The sequence below is a fragment of the Maniola jurtina genome, chromosome 6, assembly GCF_905333055.1.
Source record: "Maniola jurtina chromosome 6, ilManJurt1.1, whole genome shotgun sequence".
In the NCBI taxonomy this organism is placed as follows: Eukaryota; Metazoa; Arthropoda; class Insecta; order Lepidoptera; family Nymphalidae; genus Maniola; species Maniola jurtina.
The window spans coordinates 9,868,112-9,883,048 of record NC_060034.1 but is presented as its reverse complement, the minus strand read 5'-3'; the positions used below and the strand labels follow the sequence as shown (position 1 = coordinate 9,883,048).

The 14,937-nt window shown below is 35.2% G+C and overlaps 1 protein-coding gene across 2 annotated transcripts; it reads left to right on the top strand.

Annotated features, from left to right (window-relative positions):
* The first annotated feature begins 1,405 nt into the window (after positions 1-1,405).
* LOC123866389 (sodium- and chloride-dependent glycine transporter 1-like) lies at positions 1,406-12,956 on the top strand. Of its 2 annotated transcripts, XM_045907923.1 has the most exons (13): positions 1,406-1,802; positions 2,169-2,328; positions 3,749-4,036; positions 4,760-4,913; positions 5,632-5,764; positions 6,274-6,408; positions 6,486-6,589; positions 6,676-6,913; positions 7,247-7,375; positions 7,464-7,673; positions 8,106-8,279; positions 9,680-9,862; positions 10,368-10,505. In XM_045907923.1, exons 1-12 carry the CDS (start codon positions 1,722-1,724, stop codon positions 9,824-9,826), a joined length of 1,953 nt encoding a protein of 650 aa, XP_045763879.1. In that variant the 5' UTR covers positions 1,406-1,721; the 3' UTR covers positions 9,827-9,862; positions 10,368-10,505. The 2 variants fall into 2 exon arrangements, with proteins under 2 accessions (XP_045763879.1, XP_045763878.1); XM_045907922.1 differs by lacking the exons at positions 1,406-1,802; positions 2,169-2,328; positions 3,749-4,036; ... (6 more) ...; positions 7,464-7,673; positions 8,106-8,279 and having other exon boundaries at positions 9,723-9,862; positions 10,368-12,956.
* The last annotated feature ends 1,981 nt before the right edge of the window (positions 12,957-14,937 follow it).

Below are 14,937 nucleotides of genomic sequence, written 5' to 3'. Positions count from 1 at the left end.
GATCTTGTGTACCTAGGTTATATTTAGATAGGTAGGTCGAGATGGCAAGCGTGGTGGGGCGCACAGCTCCCGCGCAAAACCCGGTGCGGGATAACGCGGGTGTTGTGCGGGGCATCCCCCCCGCCTCATACCCCGATTGCCATCTCAATCTGTCGCGTACTATACATGAGGTCTGAATAAGTGTGGGCAATAGGGCAAGAAGGCGCGGGCGGCTGTAATCAATACGTCGTCGCGTCGCCGCTCCACTTTCTGCGACCTTCCGTGTCGCCTCTGCCCTTATGCCATGCTGCCTATGCTATCATGGAAATTCTCTCATTTAGTTTTCAAGTTTCTATACGTTCATAAAATTAAAAGCTTACAGTTCCGTGTTGGCTAGGATTCAACTAAGATTATATTTACCGCACCGATTACTAGGATTTCATCGATTGATAATAAAGAAGAATACCTTTATGAGTACATAAGCAGGATCATTTTATAGGTTCAATATCCGCTCCATTTCTTACTTCGTAACTACAATTTTTGGTGCATAAACAATTTAAAAAAAAAATACTTAGGCAAGTTTTAAATTTTTTAATTTTTTTTTTTTTTGTTAAGGAATATTAGCCATGTTAAATGACTAATATTCCCCTTTCCTCTCCAACTAAGCGTCAGGCTCAAAGAATATACTACTCTCTGTCAGGCTTGTGCTAGGAGTAGGTACGACAATAGTGCAACGGGCGGGGTTTGAACCGTTGACCTTTCGGTTTTCATTCCACTCCTTTACCGGTTGAGCTATTGAGGCTCTCATTCATTGTTAAGTTAGCTTAGTTAGCTTTTAAATTAATTGTTAAGTTAGCTTAGTTAGTCTTTCCACACGATCTCACCGTGATAAGTAATGATCCAGTGTAAAATGATGATAAGTGCACCTAATCGGTTTCAACCAGGGTATCGTATCGGAACGCTAAATCGTTTGGCTTGTCTTTGCCGGCAAGGTGGTAACTAGTCACCACCGAAGCCTCCCACTAAAAAAAAAGTATCATCACCTAAACGAAATGAAAATAAGTGAATTTTAGATTTTAAAGCTTATTTCCATATCTAAGTAGGTTGGTACTTGGTAGGTACTGATCAAATCAAATCAAATCAAATCAAATTTCTTTATTGCGAATTTGGGTAAACAGTGGAGATGTTACAAAGATAAAAAAGTACAGCCAAATATTTTACTACTCTACTCTTTATGCGGTTTTTAATAAATATCCGTAAACAATCAATCATGTAGACCTTGCTCACATTGTTATGCAAGGCTAGGACATTTCCATATGATTTTCGTCTGGGAGCGATCGTCCCTCAGGGGGTGGTGAAGAGGGAGCGGTGGAGGCGGAGGCTTGATATTGACCTAGATGTTCATTCAGAGTTCGGTCGATGCGAAACTTGACATCTGCGCGTTCCTGCGTTTCGTGTTTTTCAATTTAATGTAGCTTTAATTCGACTACGATATTTATTTGTTTTCCTTTCTGAAAATTTAATGACGGTGACGAACTCTCACGCAATTATGTATTCGTTAATTTTAATATGACGCCGTAAATCAATCACGCTGTCGATAGTTTTGTGTGAAACCGGGGAGTGTAATATGATGTATGTTCGATGCTTAGTGCTCTCCGTGCAATCGGTGCTCAAGTCGTTCTCGATAAAATGGCAACGCTGCAGATTTTAATGAAATAGCTCTTTCACTATATACCTACATAATGAAGCCGGAAAAGCAAAGTAAAACACCTATTCCAGCGGTTACGAAAAACATATCTACCATGGATATAAAATATTCAGATGTGAGTATCGACCAAATAATTTTAGGGGTATCTATTAGCTATTGTAGAATCTAATCAATTTTGACGAGTGATAATTAAATCGGAGGAGGACGTACTTGCAACTTTTTTCGTCATTTAATTAATATTGATGCCGGCCACTAATTACGTTTTTCAAAATTCCATTGTGTCTCTTTAATTCCAAGATAAAAAGTAGAAGCTTTTATCACTCTGCAAGTCTTCTAACTTTTTAAATCCAACGCAACACATGTCGATCCGTTGCTCCTTTACGGCATAATTGAAGGACGAATCAACAAACACTCATTTAAAAGACTAGTGAGATGTAACTACCGACTCGAATAAAAGTGAAATGGTGGTTTTGTATAACAGAGTAAGGATGAGCTGGGAAGAGAGTCGACGGCGGAGGAATCGGAGCCAGAAAGAGGAAATTGGACAGGACGTTTTGACTTCCTTTTATCGCTGCTAGGATATAGCGTCGGGCTGGGAAACGTCTGGCGGTTTCCTTATCTATGTTACAATAATGGAGGAGGTACGTATAGTGGCCTAATTCTACGATTGAAAATCTACCGGCAAAATTCTATTGATTTCATAAATGTTCCTATGAAGTTTTTGATATCAATAAAACATTTTTAGGATTTAATAAAGGTCTTGGTATAGGTAGGTAATAGGTATCTACAAAATAGGTATAAACATATTAAGAAAATTTTGTAATAAGTTTGATTTATTGAGTCAAGATTTAAAGTGAGACATGCGTTAATTTAGTAGGTAGGTACCTAAAGTATGTACCTCTACCTAGTCATTTTATTTTATAGATAAATAGTTAACAACATTTATCTATTTATGTAGGTAGGTACATATTTCTTACTATTTATACTGTTTTAGGTACCTATGTGGCTGTAAATAAGTATCTACTGATTGCCGAGTCTACGCTAATGATTTCAACTTCAGTAATATACTAACCTATGCTAAATGCACTAAGTTGTCTATATCTTTTCGTTGACATACGTACCTAAGTAGATATATAACACCTAAACTTCAATGGGGCGTGAATGGCGCCGCTTTATAATAGCGCTTTTTAATTTTTCATAATCTCTATTCTCTACCTTATTGACCTTATACCTAAGTAAATACCTATTTTAGAAGATTACTCTCAGTGGCGTACTCAAGGTTCGAACTTTGAAACCAGCATTAGTTACCGATTTAATGGCAGCTTAGAGCATTGAGCTATTTCAACTCTGCTATGTAGGTAGGTATGCAGTGCTTTTATGCCTGCACTTGAACGCCACTGGCTATTCCTACTTAGGTAGGTACCTACTATTTAATAACATAGATGTACGAGTCATCATCATCATCATGATTAAGCCATCACCGGCTCACTACAGAGCAAAAGTCTACTCTCAGAATGAGAAGGGGTGTAGTGTCTACCACGCTGGCCAAGTGCGGATTGTCAGCGGAACTCTCAAGCATGCAAGTTTCCTCACGATGTTTTTCTTAATGTGATGTTTAAACTTGCTTAAAACACACATAGTTAACTCCGAAAAGTTAGTGGTGCGTGCCCGGGATCGAACTCCTGACCCCCCAAATAGGAGGCGGACGTATTAACCACTAGGCTATCACCGCTCTTTCGATGTAGTTACGAGTAGGTATCTCTAATCAATGCTTAATTGCTGTCTACTTCCCACTATGAGTCCTACCTACGTAAGTAAAGTACTCGTACCTACCTGACGTAACTACGTTGTATATTGGGTATTTTTATGAAGGTTGTAGACTATAAAATAAGTTGGTAATTTTTTTTAAAGAATAGAAAAGTAGACCCAGCAAATCAGCATTTATGTAACGTTTTCCTTCTTTGACCTTTATATATTGTAGCTATATACATAGAGAGGCAAATTCGCCAAGCGAATAATCGCTGCAAATAAAGATAATAAAAATGAAAAAACGTTTTTCAGGTGCATTTTTAATACCATTTACAATAATGCTCATCATCGCGGGACTTCCGTTGATGTTTATGGAGTTGTCTTTCGGTCAATACGCTGCTCTGGGACCAGTCGCCGTCTACAACAGATTCTGCCCACTGTTCCGTGGGCTCGGTTATGGAATGGTCATCGTTTCCACCATTGTCATGTTGTACTACAATCTCATCATAGCCTGGACTATATACTATATGGTGGTGTCATTTGCGAGCATCTTTTATCAGCTGCCGTGGCAGAATTGCGATGCCGATTGGAGCACTCAACGTAAGTTTGCTCCAGTTTTATTAAAACAAAAGCTCATAGTTCTATAGATGGTGGATGGAGACCTCTCTATACAACGAAATATAAGCTTGATTCGCTATAATCGGCCAAAACAGACAAATCCGTACCTATGGTACAATGTGCAACATGCGATATGCACCGCCCGCGCTCTCACAAGGTAGGTACTCGTATTTACTAAGAAGCCGGCCCGCTCTCCCACTAAAGAAGCAGGAAAAGCAAGCAACATACAACACCACACTAAATCTTCTAGAACACACTCAACGTATGTTTCACTCCGAAACTGGAGCATCCTCAGAAGATGTACCTACGAGACTTCACAATGCAAAATTGCGAAATAACTTTTTAATCATGCATTGTGAAGATTTTTGTGGTGTTGTTTGTGTGTGTATGGCTTGCTTTTCCTTCTTCTTTAGTAGTGGGAGGGTAGATAGTGCATATCGCATGCTGCACGTTTCATACAAACTTGTCTATTTTTGGCTTATAGTTTCTACTTTCTTGTATATCATGGACTTCCGCAAAGCGCAAAGTAGCGCTTGCTTCTATCCAACAAAGGCCTCTCTTATAAAGGGCTATGGATTTTTGATTATTCGCTTTGCGAGGATGTCCTGATTTAAATTCTAGCTGGAAAAAATCGGGAAATTATTAATTAAAACACTTTAATTACAACTAATAATTTAAGTTTGTAAGTCATGCTTGTTGTTTTAGATTGTTACTCATACGAAGAGGCGGATAGATGTGAGGAAAGCAATGGGACCTACTACTTGCGACAATGCTTGAATCAAAGTTACGCCACTCTACATAACATCGCTGCTCTGGCAGATGTAGCTATACGCAGACCGCCGGCTGAAGAATACTTTACGTAAGTGTTAAATTATGAAGTGTCTATCTCTTACCTTTTCTATAGTTAAACTATTATAGCTGAACCGATTGTGTCATAAGGCACAGTTAGCTTGCATGCTTGAGACGCACATGTTACAGCTGGAAAAATATTTTATTCCGGAAAATAGACAATGCAGATAATATTATGAAAAATTCATAAAGTCTCTGGTTGCGTAGATATAGTCCACATATTATTATGTAGGGGTGGCGCTTCCAAAATCGATGATCATAGCATATTGTAGATATAGCTTTATTGTTATACGTAAGTATAGAAAATACTCTTATATGCCTCACTTGACCGAACGAGTTAAAGAAGTTGAATCAGAACTTTGTAGTGTCCTTGTAAGGGGTTCAAATAAAAAACTTTTTCCAATTTAGTAAGTAGGTAGACCGTGTAATCGAAAGTACCCTACAAATAAATAGCTGTATGAACGAAAATGACTAGCTTTGGAACAATCATAATAATACCAATATGTAGGTATATACCTCTTATAATAAGTTGTATACAAAAAAACACATTACATTGAAAAATACATCTTATCGAACGGTAACTTACCGAATCGTGTGTTCTAAATTGCCCGGCTGATTAGGGATATGTTAGTCTTTCCAGTCTAGCCCGCTTACGCTTTGTCCATCAGGTTGGATATTACTCAAGTGCTCAATATGACATCTGATTGAAAATTTACATATTATTACAGTAACCAAGTACTTGGACTTTCATCTGGAATCGAAGAAACTGGCCAAATCCGTTTGGGTATGGCTGCATGTCTTTTTGCTGCGTGGCTTATCGTGTTTCTGTGCTTATGCAAAGGTGTGCAATCGTCGGGAAAGGTTTGTGCCTTTCATTTAATTGAGATTTATGTACCTCTACCAAAGCTACTTAACTAAGTTTTTCAACAGTTTTATGTACTCAGTTTCATTTTTGTATATTGATTCAAATCTAACAACGGATTCTTCAATTCTACTGAGTCGTTATTTTATAACCTTGCATACGAATTTCATCTCCATTCCAGTGACTTAAAGTGCGAACAAAGACAACAATATGTGTGTGAACTTTGGAGGTCTATTTTGACCTTTTTGTTTCCCCGTGCCGTTAAAAGGCGTCAGTCCGTCCTTATCACTAATATCTGATAATAATCGTTCAAACTAGAAGTCGAAACTCGAAAGATTCTATCGAATCCACTGAGTACGAAAACCTCGTAAGTAATACGTAGAGCAGAATTGCCTGTTCTGTCAAAGTTTGCTTTAGAAACTTGAGCTACCCAAGGTACTACTTACTTATTATAAATCCCTAGAATTTAGGAAATTTTAATAATAATTTAATAAGTAATTTTTTTTAGGTGGTATATTTCACAGCCTTATTTCCTTACGTGGTGTTGGTAATTTTATTTTTTCGTGGCGTGACATTACCGGGAGCTTCTACTGGAATTCTCTTTTATCTGACACCAGATTTTAGTCAACTTCTTAACGCTCAGGTATAAATTATCTTGATATTTGAAATACTAGAAACATTGTATTCTTTCAAGTTTATAACTTCTACAATTATTTTAAGGTATGGGGTGACGCCGCTGTACAAATATTTTTTGCGTTAAGTCCCGCTTGGGGAGGTCTTATTACGCTTTCCTCTTACAATAAGTTCTCTAATAACTGTTACATGTGAGTATATAACTTGAACACATACTCGTTTTCGTGCTGCGCATTCATGTAGTGCCTGCTGAAGAGCATAATATTTTCTTTTGCAGTGATTCACTGATTGTCGCCGTGTCTAACATAGCTACGTCATTTTTCGCCGGTCTAGTAATTTTCTCTGTAATAGGATTCTTAGCCCATGAGCTGGAAGTGGAAGTAGACAAAGTGGTGGACCAAGGAGCAGGACTTGCTTTTATAGTTTACCCCGAAGTGGTTACAAGATTGCCTGTTTCACCTCTTTGGTCCATTCTTTTCTTTGTCATGCTGTTAACTTTGGGGCTCGACTCACAGGTATGCTATGGGTAATATCTATTAGATATCTGTTCTTTGGATAGATTTTGCTTTATTTGTTTAAATATATGGCGTTTGTTGTCCCAATTTTCTTGATATTTCAATGAAGTACTTAATAGTTTTCTAATTTAGGCCAATACCTACTTATTTTTACCTACTTAGTCTTAATAATGAAGTATTGAGAGTAGTTGCTACGCTATATAGAGTGTTTCAATATAAGTAAGGGTATCAATGTAAGTCAAAAGAGCCTTAGCAATTTCTACGTTTTGAGACACTGTAATATAAACTGTAATATAAATGTAAAAAACTTTTAAACACAGGCTATTTTTTTAGTTTGCACTGATGGAGACAGTAACAACAGCTATACTGGATCGATTTCCTAATTTTCGCCAGAAGAAAGTTTGGGTTGTTTTAACAGTTGCGATTTTTGGCTACTTTGGTGGTTTAATTTTCACAACTAATGTAAGTATTTTATTATTATTTCATAACAAAATACACAGCAAATTAAACAGCGAAAGTGGAAAAAATTTACTGTGTTTTTACTCTTCAGAGCGGGATGTATTGGCTACAATTGATGGACAAATATGCAGCTAATTGGTCAGTCCTTATCATAGCTATCGGTGAATGCATTTTGATTGCTTGGATTTACGGCGCGGAGAAGTTCTGTTGTGATATACAAAGGATGATTGGAAGACAGTCGAAGCTATGGGTTGTATTTTGGAGCGCAATGTGGAGGATTGTCACACCAGCTGCCCTAGTGGTAAGTCTTAGCAATTTCTAAAGGGGGTAGTCTTGGGATACTTCAAGCATTGTATCTATTGTGTATAAATGTAGTACTTAATGAAAGATTTTAAAATAATTATGTGGTCAGTACAACGAAGTGTGTAGGTATGATAAAAAAACTATACTAAGTATCAAGTCTGTCGTTAATCACAACAGATTTAGCTAGTGTCTTCATATTATTATAAAACTAGCTTTTCCCGCGACTTCTTTCGCATAATTTATAACCTATAGCACCCGGGAATTTATTCAGCTACATATCTATTACTGAAAGAATTTTTGGAATTTTGATTAAGTAAGTATATCTTCAAGTTCCACGATAGCTAAGTAGGTAAGTATACTGCATCAGCGATATCTGCTCGCGTGTAATAAAAGTGTGAGCATATGATAGATTAGGTCTGATGTTTTTCAGTTTATTTTGGTGTTCAACTGGATAGAATACAAGCCGGCTTCGTACGGGCACTACGTTTATCCGATGTGGGCAGATGCAGTTGGTTGGACGCTGGGGGTGCTGCCGATTGTCGTTGTCGTGTTGATGGCTATTGACCAAATATGTAGCGGACCTGATGACCTTACGATCATGGAGGTAGCTTTACCATGTTTATATAGTAATTTTGTTTGTTTTAAGTTCATGTGCCTATGATACGAGTAGAATATAATGTTTTGAAATAAGTGTATTTACAGACAATACACAAACGTCCAACCTTACAGAATTTATTTATTTTACACGTATTCAGGTATTTCAATAGGAATAAGTAAATAATAGTAATTTTTTGCGTCACACCGTTATTGCACGGTTTTAAATGAAAAGAGCTCCGCCATATTTTCGTTGTTTTTGTCTTAGTTTTCTTGGTTGAAAGGCACTCAATCTAACTCAAAATCACACTAATATTATAAAGGCGAAAGTTTGTATGTGTGTGTGTGTGTGTGTGTGTGTGTGTATGTTTGTTACTCCTTCACGCGAAAACTACTGGACGGATTTGGCTGAAATTTGGAATGGAGATAGATAATATCCTGGATTAGCACATAGGCTACTTTTTATCCCGGAAAATCAAAGAGTTCCCACGGGAATTCAAAAAACATAAAATCACGCGGGCGAAGTCGCGGGCATTGGCTAGTACTCAATAATTGTTGGTGGTCTCTGTGCTTATATATTTTTTATTTTTTACTGTGTCGCTCTTATACTAATTATTATTTATTTTATTTTTAATTACTTATCTGAGACAAGTAATACCTACCTACCTATAAGTATAATTTAGGTATTACTAATTTCAATACCTTTGTATTACAGTAAATATTATGTAATAGGTAGATAGATATCTTGGTAGGTAGGTAAGTAACTGCATTTCAAATAAAATGTTGAGCAACCCTTTATGTACCTACTTATCTGTTAGTAAATTGATGTTAAATAGAGCGACTAATTTTGAAATCAGTAAGACTAACTTTTGAAGTAAGCTGCAGCCGTGAATAAAATCGTCGTCAATTGAATATTATTAGATAGGTAGGTAGTAGGTACCAAAGAACTCGTAGTTTAGCGTAATTTATTTATGTTGCTGAAGTCAATGAAAATAACTTATGAATAAAAAGTTTCAGACTGATGTTACAATTTAGCATAAACCAAAAATACGTAGGTAGGTAAGTGAAACGTATCAATTAACTTGGAATTTTTAGTTTAGAATATATTTTTCAAGTGAAATTTTTTTTTTAGCAGAACAAACGCAATTTTTACTTTTAGTTGGCTACTAAACAAGTCCCCGGAATATAAACTAACTCAATACGTACCTACCTACCCATCAAAATTTGTTAAACGAATGGGCTTTGAAAATCTAGCAAACAGACAGACATACACACTTTTGCATTTATAATATAAGTTGTGGAAGTATGAGTTTTAAATGCCCTGTCATTCACGAATGTTTATAAATGCTACTAAAATCTGGGATGACAAGTTTGATGCGTGGCAGCAGATGACCATGTGGATGTTTGCAGAAAGCGCGTGTGCTGGCGCGCCCCACCGACGAGTGGGGCCCCGCGTCGGCGCCGGTGTGCAGCGCGGTGCTGCGCGCCGAGACCGAGCTGTCGCCGCCTGTGCTGTTGCTGCACGGCCGCCACGTGCTGCGCGAGCGGGGCGCATGACCTCCGCACACCCATCCGCTTATCGCTATGCGGAAGGTATGTAAGAAATATGCATACAGGCTTCGTATTGCAAACACATGTTATGTTATCAAAGATACGGTCAGTTGCAACTACACATTCGGATTTCGGAGCCTGTAGCTCAGGTCAGGTGACCGTAATAATAAACAGATATCTGAGATTAAATCATTATGATTGTAGAACAGAGTCGGTTTTGAAAAAAAACTCTATAATATATATATATATATATATATATATATAAAGTCATTACTTTTTGCTATACATATTTGGATATTATCTATTGGATGAAAATATCAATCTACATAGAATGTTTCGAAACAAATATTTTTATCTTATTTAATATACTTAAAATTGACAAAAATCTTTGAAAATTATTTTAAATGGATGGCAGATCCGTCCTTTTCTACGATCATAACGAAATATTCACCGTCGCTATTATCTAATATTATCAAAATCGTGACCTTTCTAGACACGTACTTTTTTCGTGAAATATTTATGTACTTACTTAAAAAAATTCTTGCAGACCTCTCACGACGGTGCCGATTCAAGTTCTATAACCAGTGCTAAAGATAGTGATACAAAGAAATCTGCGGCTAGTTTCAATAAAATGGCAAAAAGTTCTATTAAACGGAAAGTTCAAAACTTCAGTCATGAATCAGACGACGGTATAATAGAACCATTACTTCAAACAGATAAAGAAAAAATTGAAATAGCCAATAGAAGTGCCAAATATTTACTAAACAAATCTAAGACTGAATCTTTACACGAAAAGGATAATAAAATTACGGATGGTTATGATGATAAATGCTCCGTACCTATACCTGTAAGCTCAACTAGTAATATGATCACGAATAATGTGAAAGAGAGTCCAGTGTCTACTTCTTATATTTGCGGGTCTGCTCCCATTCATAACCATATGAATACAAACATATTTAGTGCTTACGAAGCGTCCACAGGGTTAATAACAACTAAAAATCACATTCTTGTTGAAATAGATAATAGCAAGCCTGGAAGATACAGTCCAAGCCCGTTAATTTTTACGACTGCTAAAATTCACACAGATAGTAAAACGAAAGTAATGGAACCTGTACAGGTTACTCCTGTACCAATATTATCAACAATTGAAGGAAATGGAGTTAAAGCTGGAGCTGTTCCTGGTCCTGAAACAAAGACAATTAGTTTTACTAAAGCATTCTCTGATGGTATAAAGGTTGTATCTGGAAAACCAGAAATCCATGCATTACAAACTTTTAAAGATAATACATTTTCACCGACAGTAACACATTCTTTACTTAAATCTGAAGCAATAAATGACATCGCGAATAAGTCACCTACCACTTCAAGTTCTTTGGAAGGTTCTTCTAATTTAGTTTACAAAGATATAAAACTTGGTCAGTCATCAAATACAGTTATTTCGCCAGCAGCAGCTAAATTGGCCAGTAGTCAAAATACGTCTTTGAAGTTACAACCTATTATCGACAATTTACCTACCACTCATACAAATATTTCTTTATCCGATAAAGTCAAACCAATAGAAAAATTAACATGTACTTCAACTAGCAACAATACATCAGAAAAATATAGTTCGATGGATAAACCAAAAGAAAGTTTTCGTATTCCGAACAATATGGACAATAAAATTTCGCTAGACCCCTTGAACTTACAAAACCAAGAGAATAATCATAAAATAAATCTAGAATCACCACAGCACCGAAAATCGCATTTTATTTCAAAGGATAGTGAACTTGTTTTTAATACTTCTGTATCTTCTAATAAAAAGTTACAATGCCACCAAATAAATGCATCAAATGAAGCAACAAATGAATCTGTAAGTAAAATTTTAAAGACAGATGCGCAAAGCTTACAAAAGGAAATAGACAATAATTTCGGTGTAAAAACGGTCAAAGTACCTAAACAAGAAACCAAAAGTGACTTTACTTCTCGCGATACCCTTCCAGCAGCTACAAAATTTTCTAGTATATCTTCTTCTAAGGGCATAACAACTCCATCTTCAACAGAAATCAAAATTACACCGAGTACAGTATCGGAATCTACACATAAAGTGAAATCTACTGCAGCAACCGGTAATTTAAAACCTACGTTAACTGGCGTTAGCAAAGATATACCAAAATCCTTGAGTAAGTCTTTAGCTACAACATCTCAAACTGATATCAAATGCAGTAAAGAATCAACAACGTCTTCAAAGCCCGCGTCTACAGCTCCATTATCAAACAGCAAATTAACTACGATTTCTGTGAGTGCCAAAACAGACATTATGCCACCTTCATCTTGTCCTTCGCAATCTATCAAAACAGATTCATCAATTAAATGTACGGCTACTACAGTTAATACGACTCTTCCTTCATATATTGTATCTACATCTAAGACGAAAATAGGTTCAACATTGACGTCTAATACTCCGGCTATTACAACAAAAGTCCAAATACAGAAACCATTAGTCAATATTCATACCACAAGTGCATTTGCAACATCGAGTGCAAACACTTCACCATCTACATCAGCTGCAAATGGTAGTACTAAACATACGAATTTTTCTAAACAAACAAAATCAAAAGCTGCTGAAACGATTAAAAAAGATGGAAGAGCTTAACATTAAAATATTTTGCGGTGATGTTGAGAATATGTCACCTAATCACAGTAAAAATACTTCGTAAGTATATAGCTTACAGATAAGGTATTTAATGATTTCAAAACAAACTCAATTATTCTTACATAATAATGGTCCGCGTATAAAAAAATGAAATACTTAGATTGTTAAAAGTAGTTGTACATATTTAATAATATTTGTGGTTGGGAAATAATTTTTAACATTCTACCTAAAAACTCAAGAAGAGAGTACCTATCTATTGATTTTTTTAAAGTTATATTTTTAGATAGATGCATAAAGCATTGCTTTATAAACTTTATAATGTACTTACTTAATTTAAAAAAATGGCAGAACGTACATAATAAATATATTCTTCTTGGAATATTATTTGATTATTTACTCATACTAGTTGAAAGGAATTGAGTAAATTAGATAAATACAATGATTATTATTTGTTAGATACTTTTAAAAGGGGTCTCTCCGTCACTCGCTTCATACAAACGTAGTTCCAATTTCATTTGAATATTAAGCAACCAAAGTCCATGAAATTTTGCAGACATATTCTAGAAACTAATATCTATGTCTGTGGTTTTCCAGATTTCTGTTAAAATATTCGGTTTCAAAGTTACGCGGTCTTAAAAATTTACATACAAATCTTTGAGCCCCTGTAATTTTAAAACTACATATTTTTAGAAAAATCTAAAACACCACAGACACAGATATTAGTTTCTAGAATATGTCTGCAAAATTTCATGGACTTTGGTTGCTTAATATTCAAATAAAATTGGAACTACGATTGTATGAAGCGAGTGACGGAGAGAGCCCTGTTAACTGACGTCTCGTACTTGAAGTGGATAGTTCGTTAAAGCTGACTTCTGTATTTATTATAATTTTTACTACTAAGTATAGACGTTATAATCATTTTTATTTAAATAAAATACCTAAATAAAGCTTAGTGGTGCTAATAATAAAAATATTTTTCATAGACAATATTATATTTTAAATTTACGATAAAACTTTGGGATGATTGATTTCATCTCATAAAAAGTCAATTTGTATAATTTTATTTAATTGATAAAATCAATTAAACATTTTGATTAAAATAATAAGTATATTTATCTCTACCTATTCTGTCTTAATGTCTTCTTATATCATGATAATTATTATTAATTTTATTAATGTCGAGAGAAAATTCAAAATTACAGGGTAGTAACAAATAACATGAAAAATAATAATCAATACTTATAATAGAACTTAACCGTTTTAGAAACTAACTATTAAACCTTATTTTTCAAATGTCGAAAATAAATATTGGATAGATATTGACCGAAATAATAAAATTAGTTCTGCTGAACCAATTTCAAATTCTTACTGTCATCAATTTTAAAAACATTCTTATATTTTAATGTACCTACTTGTTTATAGTCATTATTCGAATTTCCACTCCTAGATGCAAATTATTTATTGTACCTATTCAAATAGAAAGTAATCCTGTTGAAAGAAGCTCTAGGCAAGAACAGTTTAGGTACGAATTTTCGTTATAGAAGTTCTCAAAACAGGCATTCCTAAAAACCTAAAAGGTCTATGAACTATTTATAAAAGTTTTTTTTAAAAGTCACCGGTAAAACGTTAGAATTTTTTCAATGATTGTAGGGTAGGTTAAATGCTATCAAAATTTCCTAAAACCTTCCCGAAATCAAAGACAATTTTTTGGTATAATGATATTTAAATGTTTTTTTTAGAAAAAACGCTGATTCATTACTAATTTGTAATTGTAATTTAAAATATCTTTATTGTTAACAAAATTATAAAAAGTAAGAATTTGTGTGTGAAGTAAAAAGTAAGAAAAAGTGATTTTTAAGTGTATTCTGATCACTAAAGTGATCTCTCCCAGGCGACCCACTAAATTATTGAAAATAAAGATTAGTAAAAAAAAACTAATTCTTATCGCAAACTTTTTTCATTTCTAGGAAGCGAATATCCCAATTCGTATTAATTGTCAGTAAGTACTTAGTAAAAGAAAAAACATCATCAAATAAGGGCCCCATAACCCTACCAGTTTCTATGTAAACATACATCCAGTGCGTCGCCTTTCTTATTAGATTTTTCGTCTTATTCGGCAAACACGTCGCTGGCCGTGTGTCTTGATTTTGAAATCATAACAAAAGTGATATTTTTCTCCTAAAAACCCACTAAAGCTTTTGGGGAAAAGCCTACGTTCAGCACTGTCAGGGACAATATACTGTCACGAGTTTCAGGGACGCAAGCTACCTCTGTACGTTTCATATAAATCGATTAAACGGATGGGTCTTTAAGAATCCAGTGGGAACTCTTTGATTGTATAAAAAAACCGGCCAAGTGCGAGTCAGACTCGCGCACGTTTTAATTTTTTTTTGTGTGTGATACAACCATAAATTCACGGTTTTCGGATTTTTTCCTTTACTTGTGCTATAAGACCTACCTATCTTACAAATTTCATGATTCT